Genomic DNA, 21,529 nt, shown 5'->3' on the forward strand with positions numbered 1-21,529 from the left:
TTGTTTATTTCATTTTGTTTTGTTTGTTTTTTTTTTCAGACAGGGTTTCTCTGTGTAGCCATAGCTGTCCTGGAACTCATTATATAGACGATGCTGCCCTCGAACTCACAGAGATTCACCTGCCTCTGTCCCTGGATTAAAGGCAAGTGCTACCATGCCTGGCCAACCCCAGACTTTTTTTTTCCAATGGAATTAACTTTCATTTGTCTGTGAGATGTATTCTTTGTGAAAACATTCCCAAAAGTCATGTCTCAGATTTTTAGGCTTGGCATCACAAACTATTACAAGAGAGGAAGAGCCCATTGCCTTAAGGATGCTTCCTATAAGGGCTAGACCATCCGAAATGGATATAGTCATTGCAGGTGGGAACTGAAGAGTGATGGTTACACAGTGTTTGGCAGTTTACATGGAAGCCCTTCCTTTCAGAGCACTTTGGCCATCATATAGAGCCTTGTTTCTCTATTTTAGGTTGTAAGTCACTAAGAGTGTGAGTCCTCAGCTCTGCTGCATGTTTACCTCATTCGTGTTGCAGATGTTCTCCAGGGCAGAGCCACAGATTTTGCCTGGGAAAGCATTCCAAGGAATGATACCTGCAAAGTGAACCCCAACAGAATATGAGTGAAAGATGTAGTGCCCAGTGGCTTGGCTTCAGTTTAGCTTGTGTTTTGTGGTGCTGGTGCTGGTGGTCTCTCCCAACCCCAATATTGGGCCTTTGTCCATGCTAAATACACACAGAGTCACTTTGCTACAATCCCAGCCTGCCTCATGTTCTTAGCAGACCTTTCCATTCTAGATTCCAGTTACAATTGTTAGCTATGTTCCTTTTCAATCAAGGTACCCAGTGTCTGCAGTTCAGTCAAGGCAGGACAAAGAATAAGCAAAAGCAAAGCGGCACTATTCCATGTGAGATTTCAACAGTTGGGCATCGTTTTCTCTCTTGTAGACTGTATATTGCTCAGTGGAGTATTTGTACATGTCAGAGTTTATTTAAAATTCTTTTTTAGAGAATGTTTCACTACATAGCCCTAGCTGGACAGTAACTAGCTATGCAGACCAGTCTGGTCTTAAAGAGATCTGCCTGCCTTTGTGCCTCCTGGATGCTGGGGTTCAACATGTGCACTGCAGTGCCTGGCCCACATTTTCAAGGCTAGTTGTTGTTGTTCTTGCTGCTGTTGTTTTCCTGCAGTGAGGTTATTACTGTGCAGGGAAAGCCCCTCATGAAGCATGCTAGTGGTGCTTAAACCACTGGACTCAGGGACCTGTGTTCATGCCCTAGCCAGAGAAGCACAGCTTGCACTGTTTTCCTAGCTGGAATTGTAAGTTCTCTCCACAGTGACAGTTGTCTACTGGGTTGCCGGTCTTTTCCCTCTTTAATGCATGGGGATATGCTTAAATATTAAGGACAGCTCAATTTACACTTCTCCCATGAAGAAGGTAGGAAGGAAGAGAGGAAAGGAGGGCGGAAGGGAAGAAGGGAATTTTAAGTCCATATTTCCTATCTCTAAAGTCAACTCAAATAAGTAATCTCAAAAAATAACCAGCTGGGCAGAGACAGAATTTAAAAAAAAATATTACCATGGCAACAAGAGTTATTTGTAAGGAACCCAGAGATTATTTGCACATATTCTTTTATGGAAACTTTTTGTTTTGAGGCCCGGTCTGACTGTGGTCCAGGCAGGCAGGGAAGTGGCAGTATTACTGCCTCAGCCTCCTGACACCTATGACTGTAGACATGTGCCACCACACCCAGCTTTCCAAGGACTTTAAAAACAAACCCAGGACCCTTTTGATGTGTTTTAAGGCCTAGCCTTTGTGAAAAGAGATCTACTTTGGGCAGTTTTAGGCTGGTTTTATACCATGCTATAAGATAACACACTGAGAATAAGCTACATAAGAAAATCTATATAGAAATGAAAGAGTCATCTTTGCTCAGGAGAACTCTGGAAGGACCCATTGTATCTTCATTTCTAGAGGAAAGCTCTCTTCTCTGTTTCTTGGCAAGAACACGTTTCCTACTATCCTAGTTGGGGCAGTAATTACACTTCCTCTTTAAGATGTGGCCTTCCCTCAGCAAGAAAGTCAATTCTCATCCAAAGTCATTGTCTGGAGGCCCTAGTGGCTCCATCTATGGCTGGTTACAGGAGCTGTGTTTTGAGGGTGCCATTTGTATGTCTGAGCCAGTTTCTGACTGCAGGGACCGCTCTCCCCAGAGTCCATTGTGATGGCTTTTGAAATTCATCTGCAGTTTATGTTGAGTTTTTCATTACAGATAAGTTGAAGCAATTGGCCATTTTGAAAAGACCCCCTTCAAAGGGTCAGGCACACAAATGTCATAAGTGAAAACTTCCCGAGGAACTGAGAAGAGCTGGGCATGGGAGCACATGCCAGGGTCTCAGCACTCAGCAGGCCAGCCTCGACTACATGGTGAGATAAAAATACAAATGAAGAAGAAAAAGAGGGCCAAAAGGAAAAACTGAAAAAAATAAATATAGAAATTCATATAGTGGTTATCTAGAAGTCTTTTTTTTTTTTTTTTGAGACAGGGTTTCTCTGTATAGCCCTAGCTGTCCTGGAACTCACTCTGTAGACCAGGCTGGCCTCGAACTCAGAAATCCACCTGCCTCTGCTTCCCAGAGTGCTGGGATTACAGGCGTGCACCACTACCGCCTGGCTGTCTTTTTTTTTTTTAATTGAACTGCAATATAAAGTAGTTTTACATTATAAAAGGCTTATTTTTAACTATATTCCTAACTTGAAAAACATTTTTATAAATCTCAAATAATATCCTCTAGCAAGTACAAAGGCCCAGAGATGTTTACCTCCAGAAAATAGAGACGAGCGTGAACTATTCATGAAGAAGGTAGGAAATGTATTGTGGTGACTAAAGAGAGGTTATGTGTTAATCACAATCCAGACCCAGGCAGAAGGCAATAAAGAAGTAATGGGGACAAGGTTGAAAGGAGTTACCGTATTGCCGGACATCCACACAGATCTGCTCCACACCCGAGGTTCCATTGCTTTGTGGGGACTTGATGACTTCGCAGGTTGACCAGATGTTGTAGAACATAAACACTGGCACAGCAGAAAAGCCGAACACACCCAGCCAGGCCACACCCAGCACATAGGTGAGGAACACGAACTAGGCAGGCAGAGAGGGGGGAAAAAGAAGCTCACTGAAATAGGTTGATCTCAGAGGGATGGCTCTACTTCTCTGCCCTGCTTAGACCTGTGGGATGCAGGATGCATTCCAGGGACCTGGCCTGCCTATGCAAGTGAGGAAGAAACACCTGCTCAGAGGCTTTCTCAGGCACATATTTATTTGTTTATTTATTTATTTATTTATTTATTTAGTGTATGTGGTGTGTGTGTGTGTATGTACAGGTGCACATGTGTATATGTGTATGAATTGTGGAGGCCAGAAAATAACCTGATTCTGAGGTGCTTTCCACTTCGTTGTTGTTGTTGCTGTTGTTGATGCAGTATGTCTCCGTGTGCTGCAACAGACCAAGTGGGCTAGACTAACTGGCCATTGAGCCCCGAGGCTCCACTCTTCTCTGCCTCCTCAGTAGTGGAATTCTAAGCTGGGCCACCATGCCTGTCTTTCTTGTCCATGTTGAGTTCTAAGGGTCAAATTCAAGACTGCCTAGTTGAGCCATCTCTCCTGCCCTTGGTGTTCCTCTTTTAGCCCAAGAGGTGACCTTACTCCCCCAACTAATTAGTCACAGGGCCTGCATGATGATTAGTTTTGGTTATTGTTATTTATTTTGGTTTGTGTTTTGTACTGGGGATTGAATCTAGGGCCCTCTGTGTGCTAAGCAAATGTTCTGTCACTGAGCTAAACACCCAGTTCCACTTTTATGTTTTTATTTGGAAAAATGGTTTCACTAAGTTGCTTAAACTTTTGATTTTCCTACCTCAACCTTGCATAAAGCTGGGATCACTGGCCCACACACTTGAGCCAGCCAATGAGATATTCTTTCTAAACACCTGTTCTGAAAACTCCCAGCTAAAACTCCTACTAAACATGGGATAGGTCCAGGATGTGTCTACAGCTTGGTGAATCATAACATCATGTTGGTTTCTCAGGACTTCCCTTTGTTTTACCTTGTATGTGGGGATGGAAAATAGCAACTGCCACAGGAAGCCTGCCTTCTCTCAAAAGGAGCTCTTCCACTTTCCTCACCCTGGGAACTTACTGGAACCTTTAAATGCTTGAACCTTGACAAAAACTTTCAGTCATGAGCACAGGATTCTGTCAAGATTCTCATTCTCTTATATGTCATCGTGACATAGTGTTATGCTGTAGGAAATGTCTGTCCAGGGGAAAGCTGACCTGGACATTGGGTTTGTATTGCTGCCCCTTAGTGGTCACCTTGGGAAACTGCAGATACCAGGTTACAGTTCTGTTCTTTCAAGGACCTTCACAATCCCTAAAGCACTTGCATTGCTGAAATTATTCAGAGGAACACACTTCAGGAGTCCTCATCTCTTCTTGCTAAGGCTTCCAAGATGGGTGTTCCACAACAGGTTTGCTCGTTCTTTCCCTATCTATGGAAAACTGATGCCCTTAATGTGTGTTCTAATAACCCTGCAGGGACTTGAGAAGGGGCTAGTGATTCTTGACTCAGTGAGTCTTTACTTCTTAGGGAGGGTCTGAGTCCCAGAGGTCAGGCCAAGGCTGGGTAGAAAGTACCCTCTGGAGGCTGATCCTCACAACACTATGAATCTGATGTTCAGAGTCTTCCTCAGCAGGCTCTCCCCACACTTCAGGCAAGTAGGTATTTAGTTCCCACAAAGGAACTAGCCCGAGAAAAAAGCAAGGTCTCCCTGAATAAAGCACAAGTCTTATCTTCTTCCCGCACTGCGGCACGCTGCTGCGGTACTATCATCAAGCCTGAGCTTTTTTTTATTTTTTCTTTGACCTTGTCTATCAAACCTTTAAAAACCGAAGTGGGGGCCAGTGAGATGGCACTTGCTACCAAGCCTGATGATGACCAATTCGATCCCTAGAATGCACGAAGTAGATGGACAGAACTGACTCCTGCAACTTGTCCTCTGACATCCATCCATCCATCATGATGTGGATGCTATAGGATGTGCTATTATGGTCCTCACCCCACTAAATAAATATAAAAATTTTAAAAGTCAAAGTGGGGGGCTGGAGACGTGGTTCAGTTGGTAAAGTGCTACAAGTGAGAAGGCCACATAGAAAGCAGAGTGTGCTGGTACATACCTGTAATCCGAGGGCCGAGCAGGCAGAGGCAGGAACAACCCTGGAGCTCACTACCTACCCAATGTGGTCTAATCAGTAAGTCCCAGCTCCCAGACCTGCCGGGAGAGACTGGTGCTGTGAAGCGCAGGCATATGGTCCCTAACAGGAATGGTGGCCACGGTGGCTATTTTCTTTTAGTAAGATTGCTAATGGCATTGTCCTTCTTATGCTGAGGGAAGTGAGGCCTGGCCAGTCCCTGTGGGAGGACTGTGGGACAAGACAGCAGGAACCAGAGGCACAGCCCTTCAACTGTGGTACCAGTTGGACAGATCTAGCAGAGTGGAGGTCAGGGCAAGATTATAGGTCCTGCAGGTATCTTCAGGTACCATGTGACATATGAGGATGTGGGTTCCTATAATGTCAGGGAGGCCACTGATAGGAGGAATGACACACACACACACACTACTGTGTCATTCCTGATCCATGAAATGATCTGAATCCTTTGCAGGAATTTGTTCCTAGGTGGTTTCTGAACCTACCTAGCCAATAATGATGTACCTCAGGATTCCTCCACAAACTTTGGTGGAAACTTGCTCATAGTTGCTACCCCTTAGCAGGCAACTCCCAGCCATCTCAGACCAGAGTATTCTCAGGAACTCCAGCTCCAAGTGTGCATATGACACACTGGTTAACTGTGCATGGCCCTCCAAGGCTGGATCAAGCCCCTGTGGTTCAAATTGAATCCGCCGGAATTCTCTATACCATGATAAGACACAGCTCCTCAGCATAGTACTGGAGCTGACTTGTCACTCACTGCGTCCTCTCACTGTCCCACCCAGGATCATCACCACAGCTCCTCCTTAACTGTACTGTCTGGGCCAGGGTCACATCTCCTGCCTCACTTGAGACTAAAGATGGCCTCTCAACCCCACTTCCCCAAACTTATCCTCCATGCCACTAGGTGATTGGTCAAACCTTATAATTACTGAGTTGCTCTGGTCACTGCACCTTTTGTCTTTGACTACCAATGGCATTCCTAGCCTTAGATCAAGGCTCACCTTGATTGGGTCCCTAACCTTCTCTAAGCAGTGTTCTTTCCTGTTACCTCCATTCTTCCTGTTTAGCCTATCCACATGACTGGACTTTTCTGGGCCTCCCCTGCTCACACTAGTTCCTCTTGCCTTCTCTCATGTGAAGTGAGTTCCTCTGTTTCAGTCTGGCATAAAGCCATTCTTAATTATGCACTGTGGGGAACCAGAGAGCTTGGCTCAACGCCCCCAGCTGAGCTGTTTGCACAGGTTTCTTGAGAGCAAAATATCCCGTGGCTTAGCTTGATTCCTGCCTTCCCACCCGGTGTGGTATGGACTTCTCAGGTGTCTGACCTATGACTATAATTGTTTTTTCCTGTTCCTTCCCTGGCCTCTAGTATATATATTGCTAGTCTCTCAGTAAAGCCTGGGACATTCTCCTTGCAGAATGACTTGTGTCTGTGTTTTCTGTTAATCCCCCAGGCCTACGCCCGATACTCGGTACCGTGGCAGCGCGGGCGTTGTCACTGCACATTTCAGTGTCCCTGTCCCTTGGCCTGCTGGCACTTGTGGCCATCACCATCACAACTCTTCCTCAAATTTTCCCCTTTGTGCAGCCAAGGACACAGGAAACCAGGGCCAGGCAGAGCAGCAACTGGTGCTGCCAAAGGTGATTTTCCCAGGCCTGTCCCAGGATCGTAATACTTCTGCCCAAGGCAGAATCATATTTATCTTGATCATTTTTAAGATTTTGATGACTGTGTAAGTATTGTGTATAGACAGGTGCATGGGTGCCAAGTCACCACAAACACAAAGAATTCTATCCCAATCAGCATACCTCTTTTGTGAAAACTGTTGTAAACAGTGATCTCTTCTGGTGCTGGATGCCACACCATGTCCCCCTTTGTGGTATTATCTTTCCCCTCTTTTACAGTGGAGGTGCAGTTACTGCTATATACTAGGAAGCCCCAACCCTGGCCTGAGGATGCCTTTCTCCTGGGAGGGCCCACACTAGGCTTCACATTTCTTCCTCAGCATTTCTACTTTTCTCAGATTTCCCAATATTTTCTCTACACCTGATGGTTCTTTCAATGAATAGCAATCTCTCCAGCAGTCTGTACAACATATTGATAGGGATATATCATGGACAAAGCCTGTACAAGGGCTGTGATGTAGCCTAGCATGCAGAAGGCCCTGGGTTTGATTCCCAGTGCTAAGTACAACATGTCATGGCTTTCCTTTGTGAATGAACAGTTTTTAAGCCTATTTATTATTATTATTTTCTATATTCTTTGTTTATATTCCAAATGATTTCCCCTTTCCCGGTTCCCCCCCTCCCCATAAGTTCCATAAGCCCTCTTCCCTCTGCCCTTTCCCCAATCAACCCCCTTCCACTTCTCTGTCCTGGTAATCCCCTACAATGCTGCACTGAGCCTTTCCAGGACCAGGGACCACTCCTTCCTTCTTCTTGGGAATCATTTGATATGTAAATTGTGTCGTGGATATTCAGGGCTTCTGAGCTAATATCCACTTCTCAGTGACTGCATTCCATGTGTGTTCTTTTGTGATTAGGTTACCTCACTAGGATGATATTCTCCAGTTTTAACCATTTGCCTAAAAATTTCATGAATTCATTGTTTTTAATAACTGAATAGTATTCCATAGTGTAAATGTACCACATTTTCTGTATCCACTCCTCCATTGAGGGACATCTGGGTTCTTTCCAGCTTCTGGCTATTATAAATAAGGCTGCTATGAACATAGTGGAGCATGTGTCCTTACTGCATGCCGGGGAATCCTTTGGGTATATGCCCAGGAGTGTTCAACATCATTAGTCATTAGGGAAATGCAAATCAAAACAACCCTGAGATATCACCTCACACCAGTCAGAATGGCTAAGATTAAAAACTCAGGAGACAGCAGGTGTTGGCAAGAATGTGTAGAAAGAGGAACACTCCTCCACTGCTGGTGGGAATGTAAGTTGGTACAACCACTTTGGAAATCAGTCGGGTGGTTCCTCAGAAAACTGGGCATGACACTTCTGGAGGACCCTGCTATACTACTCCTAAGCCTGTTTTTTTTTTTTTTTTAAAGATTTCTCTTCCTCTATAACAGAGATCAACAAAAGGGAGGCATTTGGTTTAATAGGATCAGTCACAAATTTTATCAACAACACAATGACTTTTAAATCCTTAGGGCCATGTTGGTAAGAGCAGTGTTTGTGTCATTGGGCTCCCCATGACTAGCTCCTAGTAGGAAGAAACTCAGCCGTGCATGGCTCGGCTGCACACCTGAGGTTAGTACTCACCATTCCACTGATGCATCGGCCACAGGCAGTTGTTTTAAACTCACCGTGCAGCTCTTTCACTGCACTTGTGGTGTAGAAGCCTTCTGCCAGCAGAATGATGCCATATAGGAAGAAAAAGGATGCGATTCCATAGATGACATACTGCATCAGTTGGATCCTGTGAAAAGAAGACAACTCTGCAAACGTGAGAGGCACTATGGGGTAGGGGAGTGAGGTAACCTTACTGTGCCATCTCTTGTGGTCTCAGCAGGTTCATAAGATAGCCTAAGGGGATAGCTCTGTCTATTACAACAGACCATAGTAGGCTGAGATAGATAACCTTCTCAAGCAACAGGTAAGAGCCTCCTTTAATCATGGGCAAGGCCCATTGCTACTTATCCACGTCTTATGCAGTTGAGATTTGTAATCTCCAGTTTGCATGTAACATGACCATTGAGGAGTTAAGCTACCCATTCAAAGCTACATAGTGCCAGAATAGGTATTTAAACTCTGGTTCAAAACACACTATGCTTTTTCCAACATATCAGAAAGCTTCCCAACCAGGCTTGCTGGTTGATGCTATTCTGAGAAAACGCCTAAGTCAGCCCTCAGGGTATCTTCAAGGAGAAGTTTGTGCAGATTCATGTTCAAATGATGGGACATCAACCTAATGTAAGTTATAGAAAGCTTCTTCATAACTAAGTTTGTGCTTTGAAGGCAGATCCTCAGGCTTTGGCTGCCCAGTGAACTCCTCTAGGTTGTTTTAGAAAATATTAATACTTAGATAACACTTCCAAGAGATTTAGTTAACTGGCCTGCAGTAAGACTTGGGCATATTTTAAAGTTTCTCAGAAGTTTGACAGCCATAGATTAAGATCATTAGCTAATTAAGTTAATACAGCTTCTATGGCATTTCTTCCCTGCATATTTTTGTATTTTTTCTTTCTTTTTTCATTTAAGAAAAGACAGTGTCACATATCCTAGATTGGCATTGAGCTTGCAAGGCCTATTAACTGGTTAGAACTTAATGACTGTGGACAGGTCCAGAGCCTAATTACAATTCAGCTTGGGCTATCTTTAACCCCCTAAATAGCCATTTCTTGTCCACCTCTGTGTCAGACCTAACATCCTGTAACTAACAGATAAAAAAAAAATCTTTAGAATACATTCATTTAGTAGAGCACTAGCACCCATCAACCAAAGCAATGAGTATCATCAGACAGCTTCAGAGGCCATCAACAGAGGTTTCTTGCTTTATAAGTCAACACGTTCAGTTTGTGTAGTATTGCGAGTCCAACCCAGAGCTTCATATATAATTAGGCAAGCATGTTGCTGATCAGTCTGTCCCAGCCTTTTTCACACACATTTCTTCTGCACATCCATACTAGCTGATTTCCTCATTACAGCTTTCTTATCCTCGCACATTTCTTTAGATGATGTCATTTGTGGACATATTGTAAAAATGTGTTTTTCCCCCTCAGGCATGCTCACTGACACCTGTAATTTTAATCACTTGGGAGGCAGAAGCAGGAGAGTCACCTAAAGTTGAAGGGCAGCCAGGGCCATAGCAAGACCCTCGGCCACCCAGCAAAAAAAGCCAATTCATTTATAATTCCACATTCATTTATATATACCTTTTCTACTCCAATGGTGATGTTTCTGTCAGCATTGAAGCTTCACAACTGAACCCAAAATGTCCAAGGAATCAAACAAGGGGAAGCTACTTAAAAGGAAGTACTGATGGGAGTGGGGCTTGTGGTTAGGAGATCAAGCTTGACAACTGGTGGGCTTCTGCTGAGAATCATTGAAGAACAGGAAGAAAGAGAGCTGGGACTATGTTTTCAGAGCTTCCTCTTTGCTGGATCTGGATGCTCTGGGCTTATTAGTTCTCCTGCCAGAAGAATTAACATGGGAATACCATTCCTGTCGACTTAGACTTGAGTGAGTCCTCCATAGAGGATCCATTCTGGGGGTGGGTGTAATCTAGAGGATCCTTGTTACTCAGGAACAATGAGAACTGTCCAGTGAAATGCTCTTTAGCATCAACCTGTCACCATGGATGTCCACCACATCCACCACCACTGTGTGCAATACACACACCTTGTCATGCTCAAATGAGATTTCACCCTGGGCCTCAATGACCCACCACCTTCTTAGCATTTTCTTTTTTGTTGTATCATAGACTTCCCCAACCCCCACTTCCTTTTTTTTTCATGAAACAAAGTCTCACATCCCAGACTGGCCTCAATCTTGTTATGACATTGAACTTTTAATATTTCTTTTAAAAATTATTCTTTGAGAACTTCCTGTTTGTATATAATTAAATATGATTATGCCTATGAACATTTGATCCTTCTGCTTTTACCTCCTGAGTGCCGAGAATACAGGCATGGCCAATTTATACAGTGCTGGGGATAGATCTCAAGGACATTGTGCACAGAAGGCAAGTACTCTACCAACTCCGCTACCTCCCCAACCCTCATAGACTTTTTCTATCTGAATATAGCTTTATATTTGACTTTCTACCAGAAAAGGACAAGACAGTCTGTCAAAAAAACAAAACAAAACATTGTGAGATAGCTGCATCTTCAATATATTTGTAAAAGGAAGCAGATACTCACACTTCACTCAGCAAGGCATGGTCACTGGTGTTGGTGGAGAAGTGTTGCTCCAGAATTGCCACGGTGCCTGCAAGAGCCACATGCCCACAGCCACAGAACAAGGCGACTCCAGAGAAACATAGGATGGTGGCCACCAGGGAGGCATAGGGAACTCCTCCCAGACACTTGATGCAGCATTCGAAGCAACCTAGATCAAAGGAGGAAAAGGCAGCCATGATGGGCAGGAATGGCTCAGGTCTTCATGAGTACCACCATCAGCATCTATGTCTCCTGCACCAACCCAGCCCAGTTCTGTGACTAAAATCCCCAAAACCACAGGGGTAGTTTCTAGGCTGTCAGATTCCATGAGTGAGGACCCTGGCACTTCAAAGGGGAGTGTAGCTGACTTTCCTTAGATTGTCCAAAGGTAGTGAGTGACCACCATCAACTGTCACTTAATGAGCTGTAGCATAATTTGAGGGCTTCCTAACTGACTGTGAGGCAAAGGGGCAGCTGCCCAAGGGATAATGACTGATAAAGGAAGAGGAGAGGACCTCAAAGCCATTGTACCTCCATGAACAAAAGCTATAGTCAGGTTTCCTCCAAACCCAGCCTTTGAGGTTTCCAATAAAAATTCCCCCTCCCCAACATGGGCAGCAGAAACAATTCATTCATAGTCCTCCTCCTCCTCCTCCTCCTCCTCCTCTTCCTCCTCCTCCTCCTCCTCCCCAGCTTCCAGCTTAACATACATGCTACATGCGCAGAGTCAGAGCCCAAACCCAGTAGGTGATATTAAGTAGTTGAAGGGAAAAGAAACAAGGCGAGGAGAAAAGGGACAAAATGAGACTTCATGGAGTGAAATGAAGGGGGCAGGGCCAGACTTCACACCTGCTTTTGAGAAGATGAGACATTATCTATTTGTTAAACATATTTATTTTTATTTTATGTGTGTGAGTGTCTTGCCTGCATGACTGCATGTCTGTGGACCACATGCATGCCTCATGCCCAAAGAGGTGGTGAGCCTCCTTGTGAGTGCTGGGAATTGAACCCAGAGCACAAGAAGTGCTCTGAACCACAGAGATAACTATCTCCCTTTTATCTACTTTTAAAAGAAACATTTCCTTGAAATAGTCATAAAGGTCTGCCTGACCTCCACAGCCAAGTAACATTTCCAGCTTAGAGATATTTATTTTCTACTTATCACAGTGCTGGCCCTGGGGATAATGTCTTTAGCTCTCCTGACCTCCCACGATACTTATAACATCCAGACCCCTCAGTAAATGGCCTGCCAGGGAAAATCCAACTCTAAGTGCATTAACATGTTTAACACCAATCAAGGGCAGTTCATTAGCTCACACTAAGCCAGTTAAAAGATTTTTTCTCCAATGGTCTTCATAGGAGTCAGGTATTGGAAACCTAGCAGAACAAAGCAGCTATGAACTTTCCTCAGATGAGCATCCCATGCGAAGGCAACATTCATTTTAGTCTACTGCAAAAAGTGACTGGATTCTCTGCTTCTCGAAATTGCTCTTTAGCTCATTGGAAAATGCAAAATATCAGGGTTTCCCAAGGAGCCTGTGTATCCTTCTATTTCCAAAAGTGAGCTGCTGTATTTGGGAAGGTCTACCTCATTGAAACAGATGTGCATATCCTTGTGAAATAGCCCCAGTGCACAATATAGTTCTACATTCATTAGCAGGTTAGTCCCTTAAAGAGCTCTGGACACTTGAGATTTGTGAGCATGGAAGCTGGAGCTCAGCGCTATCTTGCCACATGGCTTTCTGAGGACTGAGTAAAAAGAATGAAACTAAAGTCCACATTCTTTCTAGGTACTCATCCTAAGAGAAACCAACAGCCTTGGTCTTGATCTGTCCCGTCGGACAAGGCTGTGTGTATGTGATTTGTGACCTCCTCCTCCCCTCATTCTCAGTGTCTATGATAATATGAAGAACAAGGTGGATGCTTGTCGTTGCATCTTATCTTTATTAAACATCAGTGTGGCTCCAGGACTGTGTTATCTGGTCAAGTAGTCACTAGCACATTTGGCTATTGAAATTTAAGTTGTTTAAGATGAAGTAGAAAAGAACAATTCATTTCCTCAGTACCACTGTCCACATATCCTGGGTAAGCACAGGAGCTAATGGCTGCGGTGATGGATGTTGGCCACAAACAATGTTTCATTATCACAAAACTCAGACTTACCATTTATTTCCTTGTCAGTAATATGAACTGGGTTCTAACTGAATCCAATGAAATCACCTTGGATACCATTCATGACATACTTTTGAAGACCTACTGGGTGACTGTCAAGCACTGTGCTTAGCACCAGGGACACACATCTGAAGCAAGATACCTTCACCTTCAAGATCAGTCTGATACTGCATCAAAGACTAGTCTTCACTCATGCGCCTCTACCCTTTTAACACTGCAACACAACACTCATTTACAAAGCTCATACTCAAGAATGACACAATTGAATCATTGCAAACTACATCACAAACTAAATGTAAAGAAAAAAACAAACTATGTTTTTAGAAACTTAATTATTTTGTGTTGAACCACATTCATAGCTATCTGGTGGTGCATGTGGCCTGAAGACTATGGGCAAGGAATGCCTAGTATCATGATGAAGGTCAGGAGCCAGACCATCAGAGGACCCACAGAGGAAATCAAAGAATAAGGAGAGAAAGGCATGGTGGGAGGGAATACAATTCATGCTGGAGATGAGACAGGAAGGCTTTGTGTAGAAAGGCACAGGAAGCAATGCCTCACTGATGTGTTGGCCATGATATGCAACCTGATAAAGTGTTCCTTCATTTCAGGCTATTTTGAGTGCATATGTATTTTTAACAAGCCATATCTTTTCTTGCCATTTGGAGTTAGGGTTAAGTGTTACAGTATAGCACATTCATTCATACCCTAACAATGGAACACATCCTTCCAAATCCACAGTGGCTGCTTTGAAAGGCTCTTTTATCCAGAGGGTGAGAGTATTCTGCTTCTTCTCAAAGGAACTATCACAGCTGCTACCAGGCTCAAAAACACAAGTGGGGTTAAAAGAACAATGCCGCACAGTTCCAAATTCAACACTTGATCAAGGCTAATGTTTCTCTCCAATTTCTCACTCTTACAGACACTATATACTGCATTCTGTGGATCTAGTCTGGTAACGGCAGGGCAAACCAGGGATTCAGGAACTTGGGGGACTCACAATCACATCAGTGAATGCCAGGCTTTGCCAACATACATTTTCAGCAAATGGCTTCATTTGTGGCTGGGAACCATGACTCCTCCAGAAATGAAAGCACAGTGGTCATCTTTGTTGTATGCACGTGTGCATGTGCCACACTCACACACACACACACACACACACACACACACACACACAGAGAGAGAGAGAGAGAGAGAGAGAGAGAGAGAGAGAGAGAGAGAGAAAGAGCTCTTACAGACTCTATAACAATACAACTAGAAATTTGTGATATGTAATATAGAAAATAAACTGATTAGGAAATACTGTTGCCAGGTGGACCATATTGTGCTTATTGTGGCTTTGTCAGCCAGTTATCTAAAGAGCTAAAATTGTATGTGTGGTGACTCTTCAGATACCTACAAATAGACTGCTCTCTTCCATATCTACATCACTGTAGATACCCTAGAACTCATAAGCTCTACTTTGAAATCAACTGCCCTGATACCAGTTCCTTACTAGTCCAGTTCTAACTGCTTTCTTCTAGGACACATCACACTCCAGTAGAATGGAATCTCTGCGAAACTATTCTTACTTTTGGCTAGGATGGAGGAGGAACAAGGACCAAATTTAACTTCCTGCCTGCAACAGACAAACGAAAACTGGACAGATTGCAGGAGACAATATACATATAAAGCTTATTCTGGTTATGAAGAGCTATCCTTGGCTCATGATAAAAAAAATACTAATTTATAGTGAAAAGGCAGTCATGACAGCACAGGTCTTCCTGAAAGCACGGCTTGAACCTTACTCAAGCTAACGATGCCATTTCCCTTAACCCTTATTACACATGTTGGGGTCTTTGGGAAGATAGTCTTATTTATTGGAGCTGATGTGAGGCAAGATTATGGGCCAAAGCAAGCATGGCCAGACATTCTATTCCTTCCACAGAGAAGCCAGTGTGTATTAAGTGCCTTTCATGTCCTGGGCAAAGTACGAGGGACCCAATGATGAGCTAAGATATATGATCTATTGATGTTTGCAGTTTATGGAGGGAGGGGAGACATTAAACTATTTTAAACTCGAAGACATGAAGGGAATGGACAGTGGGGGCAACTCAGGTTTCAGGAGGTAACTAGGGAAGACATTCTAAGCTTAAACCCATGACTGAATGAGTTAGGCCTAGGGAGTAAAGGAGGGGGAAGAAAAGTGACTCAGGCAGTGACAATAACGTTGACTGGAAACTCCATGGTAGGAGAGAATGGGGTGCATTCAAAGACCACCTGAGGCATGAAAGAAGCCAGGGACAGTTCAATATAAGGGTGACATGGTGAAGCAGGTGTTCAATCATGTCATGTAGGGTTTATCTGTCACTTTACCAATTCTGGAGTATGTTACAGATTCCTGCTGGCTGTGGTGGTGCACGCCTTTGATTGTGGCACTTGGAAGGCAGAGGCAGGTAGATCTCTGTGAGTTCAAGGCCAGCCTTGTCTTCAAAGTGAGTTCTAGTCAGAGATTATGCACTAAGCCCTTGCCTCAGCTCCACCCACCCTCTAGCAAGAAAAAGATTCTACTGATTCATTGACCGACTAGAATTTCCTTGATTGTAGAGAGAGAGAATGTTGCAGGTCCTGAGCCAAATAATCTTGCTCTGTCTTTAGCCCTCTTAACATACAATCATTTCTTACCTGTGTGTTCTGACTTACTAGGTAGATCTTTTTAGAGTATACAAATAGACACTAGCCTTTACTAGCCCAAAGGACTAAGAATGACATCAGATAGCTTCTCAGGGTCTCCTTGCTCCCTGCTATCTGTGCATCTGATGTTCGCACCTATGTATTTTAAAAACACTTAGGTTTATGCCTTTGTTTATTCTGTCACTCTAAGAAATGTAATGAAACCTATTACCATGTTAGAACATGGTACTTAGGGGTCTGGATTTATGTTTCTGGGACATGTTCACTCATATTGGACCCTAGAATGGACTATGAGTTTGAAGTAACAACTGTTTTTGCTGTGTCAACAAATGCATCCTCAGAATCATGTGACATGCCATTAGACATTTTAAAGCAGGGGAACAGATATAGGGCTGATGAGAGGGAACACATGGGCTTGCAGCTCAGCAAAGCTAAACATGAAGCCGACAGCATCTACTGGATGGCAACAAAAACTTCTAGGGCTCAAGAAGAGATATAAGCTGAGCCTGGAGGTAGGCAGGCATCTCTAATTCCAGCAGTCAGAGGCTGAAGTAGGAGGAGTGTGAGTTCAAATCCAGGCCAGGCTGCACCCAGTTTCCATTTGATGTTAGCCAGAAAGACTAGGAGGGATCTAAGATCAGAGGGGCCATGGAGAAAACAGGTGTTATTTGGAAGTGGCTTGCCCAGGGCAGTTCTGGGAGGAATCAGCTGAAGCTCTGAGAAGTAGGGAGTTATCTAGCGGTGTAGACTCTTGGGCATAGTCTCTACCTGAGTGTGTACTTGCACTGTAGCAAACACTCTTCCCAGAGTGATATGCACAGGTTGGAGAAGCTACTCTAGCTAGCAGTTCCATCTTCCCAGGCTCAGGTGTGGCATCCTGAGTCCATGTAAAATCCTTGCTCTCACAAGGTGCTTGGCAATTTTACCCCCTAAAAAATGGAGGCCCTCTAGGATTCAGCTACAACATTCCAGCTTCTTGCAAACCAAATGGCTAGTTTTGGGACTATAAGGAAGAAAGATAATATAAGATCCAAAATGTTCTAAATTGTTCTGTTGTCTTGAAAGGCTACAACTATAAGTGTTTTCTCAGAGACAAGGAAGCACTGATAACTTCAACACTTTTCACAATTAAGATACCATTTGCACCAATATGGGAAGGAGCTGCAAAAACAGATATGGGACTACTAAAGAAAGTTGCTTTATATGCACCCCTTATCCTCCCAAGGTGCTCAGAATGTGTGTACTACAAAGGATGTGAGTCTCACATTCAGGCTAGCTCTAGTGTAGGGAGTCCCAGGCAAGTGATGTTTTCTTAAGAATGGGGTGGTGCTTCACATCAGCAGAGCATTGGGTTGCTAAAAGCCAATGCTTGCTAAGGAAAGAGTAATGCTTTGTTCAATGCACTTGCAAACTCACAGACTTGAGTTTTCCCAAGCTTCAAGCCAGCAATCATAATATTGGTTACCACATACCAGGGGAACAAGAAAAAGTACTTTCCCCCCAGTTCTTCCCCTTGACCCCCATTCTTATTACTGTGATCTTAAATCAAAATGGAAAAAAAAAACAATGCCAGGGTTTCAAACATATTTTTACTAGTAATTCTCACACTCTCTCACCAAACTCCCAAACCTCTTTTGAGCTAATATCATAAGCTTTCATTTAGCTGGGCTCTGTGTAAAGATAGTTTTAGGTTTGACTCACACAAAAGCTCCAGTGTGTATTAGCCTAAGACAGTTTAAATATAAACCACATAGTAGGGAGGAAAAAGTACACATCAATGCCTATAACTGTCAATGGCCATTTTGTCCCCAGCATCCCTAGAACCTTTTGTGCAGAACAACAGAATAAAACACCTTTTGTCCTCAGGCTTGGGGATGGCCGTTGCCATGGCTATGAGTTCATAATGGCCAAGTGATTTGCCCAAGTCATCCATGATCTTGGCTGCAGATTTAATGCTGGCTCAGAAGGAGGGCCAGCGGGAACAAGGGCTCAGATTCTTCCCCAGGGAATGAATGTCACACGAATGCATACACTATACTCCCCTCTACCCGGGGCAGGCCTGACCCCTTTACCAAGCTACAAAATTAAAAAGGAAAGGAGTTCTTTTGCAATGTTCAGACTACTATCTACAAGGGAAACGGGAGCAGCTAGAATCCTACTTAAGAGAAGCCAAAGCAAACGACAGTACACAGAAGCTCTGAGAGATGCTAAGTAGCATTCTCAAGAAGGAATGATTGTGCCCCATGGTGACCTCTGGCAAAGCTGATTGATATTTTTTTGGTTGTCACAGCTGGGGCAAGCGATGCTACTGGCATCTACTGGGTGCAGGCCAGGGGTGTTGTAAATATCCTACAGTGTGTATGATAGACAGCTCCTCACAACAAAGATTTACTAAGGCCCCAAATGTCAATATAGTCCAAGAGGAGAATTTCTGAGATGCACAAACCTAAACTCACATATTGTTTAGACTAGTGGTTCTCAATCAGGTGCCTCTAGTAGTTCTCAAGCAGTAGACACTGGGCAATGTCTGGAGATAGTTTAGGGTCAGGATGGTATTAATGGAGGATGGTATTAATTATATTTGTGTTAAGGAACCCTGCTCTCAGCTTACAGTTTTCAACCTCGGTCTTAGAATTTGGCTTTGTCACCAGGTTAGTTATTTTTTAAGGTCTCTCTCTCTCTCTCTCTCTCTCTCTCTCTCTCTCTCTCTCTCTCTTTCTCTCTCTCTCTGTGTGTGTGTGTGTGTGTCTGTGTGTCTGTGTGGATATGTGCATGTGAGAGCAGGTGTCTCAGGAGACTAGAGGCATCAGATTCCCAGAGCTGGAATTACAGGTACTTGCAGGCTGCCTGATGTGTGTGCTTAGGAATGGGACTAGGATTCTTTGAAAGATCAGTATATGTTCTTAATTGCAGAGCCATTCAGGCTCCCAATTCTAAGATGTTTAAAAAGAAATGCTTAAGATAACATCTACTTAAAAAAATCATACTAGAACAGAAGGTCTCTATCACATTAGAAATATCTGAAAATTCTGATATCAAAGCTCCACTGACCTGGATCAATTAGATTGAAAATTTCAGTTAATAAGTAGTAGTATTAAGAAACTAGAGAGATTGTTGTTTAAGCCTGTAAGCTTTCCTAGTGAATTAAATGGAGGCTCAAGTTGGAAAACCACAGATACAAAATACAGGTCAACACACTGGCCCTTAGGGGAAAAATTTGGCTTGCTGTCCATATAGCTATGAAGAAAGAGTTTTTTCCCCCAAGTTCAATGCCAGCTTGAGCTATTCCTTTACTCTGTGTTCATACCATCTTTAAGTGAGCCCAATCTTGTCTAAACGGGGCAGGTGGAGGGAGGCTTGAAGAATACATTGTGACATATGGAAAATATATGAGATTCAAACTTATGTGTCTATAAATAAAGCTTTATTAGCACATGGCCACCCACATTCATTCCCATATCATCTAGGGCTATAGTCAAGTTCCTAAGGCAAAGCTGAGTAGTTGGCCACAGAAAACTCCATCAGACCCTTTACAGGAAAGACCTTCAGTGCTCCTTTGGAGAAGAACAGTGGTTTGCATACTTTACCAAGTAGAACTCTGTCTAGGGGCTAGAGAGCTCAGTCAGGAAAGAGCTTACTGCTCACCCATGGCAACTAGAGCTCGATTCTCAGAACCCATGTAAAATTGTGAGGTGAGGTTTCATAATTTAAGTGCTATGGAGGTAGAGCTAGATCCCTGAAGCTTGCTGGCCCAGTATGGCCTACTAGGAGAGAGCCAGGCTGAGTGAAAAACCCTTTTCAAATAAGATAGATGGTACCTGTGGAACAACAGCTGAGATTATCCTCTGGCCTCCACAAGTGTACTCACACACACACACACACACACACATACACACACACACACACACACCTCAGTCTGCTTAAGTCCATGGAGAGGACCAAGCTGCTGTTTTTCTTACTAACTCCCAGAAGATTCTACGGTACAAGTCTGGGAGGTAGAATGGAGGGTTTTTGAAAGGAAATTGGTTTAGCCTCAGGAGACTGCAAGGCCCCTTTAGGAGGCCTGTGAGGTCCAAACTGTCACTCTAACAGCACTAAGGCGTTATTTACTTCTGCCACTGTACTGACATTTGCATAGTGAAAGTGCTGATGCTGTAGCACAAAGCAGACAGTGGCTCTAAAGTGCAGGGAGCACATTCTTCAGCACTAAGCATTGCAGCAAAAAGAAAGAAAACTGCAGAGCTGGTTTCATGTCAAAACACCCTCAGTACAAAGGAGACATCCATCTATCTGCAATGCCACATATATTAACATACAGGACATTTCTTAAATCACAAACCTAAGAGCATCTCTTTGAATATTCCATGTACCAAGAGCGGGGGAAATGCAGAACACTCGGACTGCACATCGACAGATGGCCATAATCTTCAGGAAAGTTCTGCTTCAGCCCACCTAGCGCCTTTTCTCATGGAACACTACAATTTTTTTCTAGAAAGCAACTCTGACAGGCTATAGTTACTCAGACAGCCGTTTAGAAGAGATGCTCTCAGTCTTGAACTAAGTGAACAGCTTGTCATTTCAAAGAAAACAACTGCTGGTATCTGTTGGCAGTGAACTTGGGGAAACTTGTACTTGCCACAGTGAGACTGACAGCTTCCCCTGCGCTCATGACTTCTTGATGAAATCTTAGTAGTGATATAAAGACATGGGACTTCATGTGGCTTAATAAAATGTGGCAGTGTTGGGAATTCAGACATAGGTTCCCACCCACTGCTAATGTTTTGCAAATAATCAGTGTGTAACTTGACAAAATCATTTCTGATTATAAGAGTCCAACATTCAGGTTACAGCAATGGGTTTGAATAGCTCGAGTACTAAAGGATCATCAATTGGTTTCAGATTCCACGTGGCCAACAGTCTGTAAGAGACTACTCGGGCAGCTTACTTGGTAAAGCGCTTGCTGTAAAACTTGATGACCTGAATTGATCTCTGGGACCCACATGGAGGAATGAGAGAAATGGCTTCTGTGAGTTTTCCTTTCACCACCATCCCCCAAAGTATTATTTATATATATATTTGGTTTTTCGAGACAGGGTTTCTCTGTGTAGCCCTGGCTGTCCTGGAACTCATTCTGTAGACCAGGCTGGCTTCGAACTCAGAAATCTGCCTGCCTCTGCCTCCCAAGTGCTGGGATTAAAGGTGTGTGCCACCACTGCCCGGTATAAAATATCTTTTCAAAAATGAAACTACTACTTGCTGAATCTTGCCATTAGCAGAAAAGAATTTCTTACTCTATAATTATTTTTCAAGGTCACTAAAAACTCCTCCAATCTCAACCTTTGAGAGATGGAATTCAACTCTCATATATCTCAACTAAAGTAGGACCAGTCAAGATACCACTGAATAAATACAGAGGCAGAATCCACATGCCTCATATTAAGCCTCATAAAGGTTTTAAAAAGTAGAAAATGGTATTTACTCCTCTCACTAAAGTATTATTTTAATTTGGACAGTATTT

The 21,529-nt window shown here is 43.5% G+C and overlaps 1 protein-coding gene across 5 annotated transcripts in view; it reads right to left on the minus strand.

Annotated features, from left to right (window-relative positions):
• Gpm6b (glycoprotein M6B) overlaps positions 1-21,529 on the minus strand; it is a 146,668-nt gene that overhangs the window by 5,801 nt on the left and 119,338 nt on the right. For all 5 annotated transcript variants that reach the window (XM_052170897.1, XM_052170899.1, XM_052170895.1 and 2 more), the window contains 4 exons: positions 11,149-11,335; positions 8,549-8,705; positions 2,968-3,139; positions 517-590 (listed from right to left, as the gene is read on the minus strand). In XM_052170897.1, coding sequence (XP_052026857.1) covers positions 517-590; positions 2,968-3,139; positions 8,549-8,705; positions 11,149-11,335 — 590 coding nt within the window. The remainder of the gene's footprint in view (positions 1-516; positions 591-2,967; positions 3,140-8,548; positions 8,706-11,148; positions 11,336-21,529) is intronic.

This window comes from Apodemus sylvaticus, chromosome X (genome assembly GCF_947179515.1).
Source record: "Apodemus sylvaticus chromosome X, mApoSyl1.1, whole genome shotgun sequence".
NCBI classification, from domain to species: Eukaryota; Metazoa; Chordata; class Mammalia; order Rodentia; family Muridae; genus Apodemus; species Apodemus sylvaticus.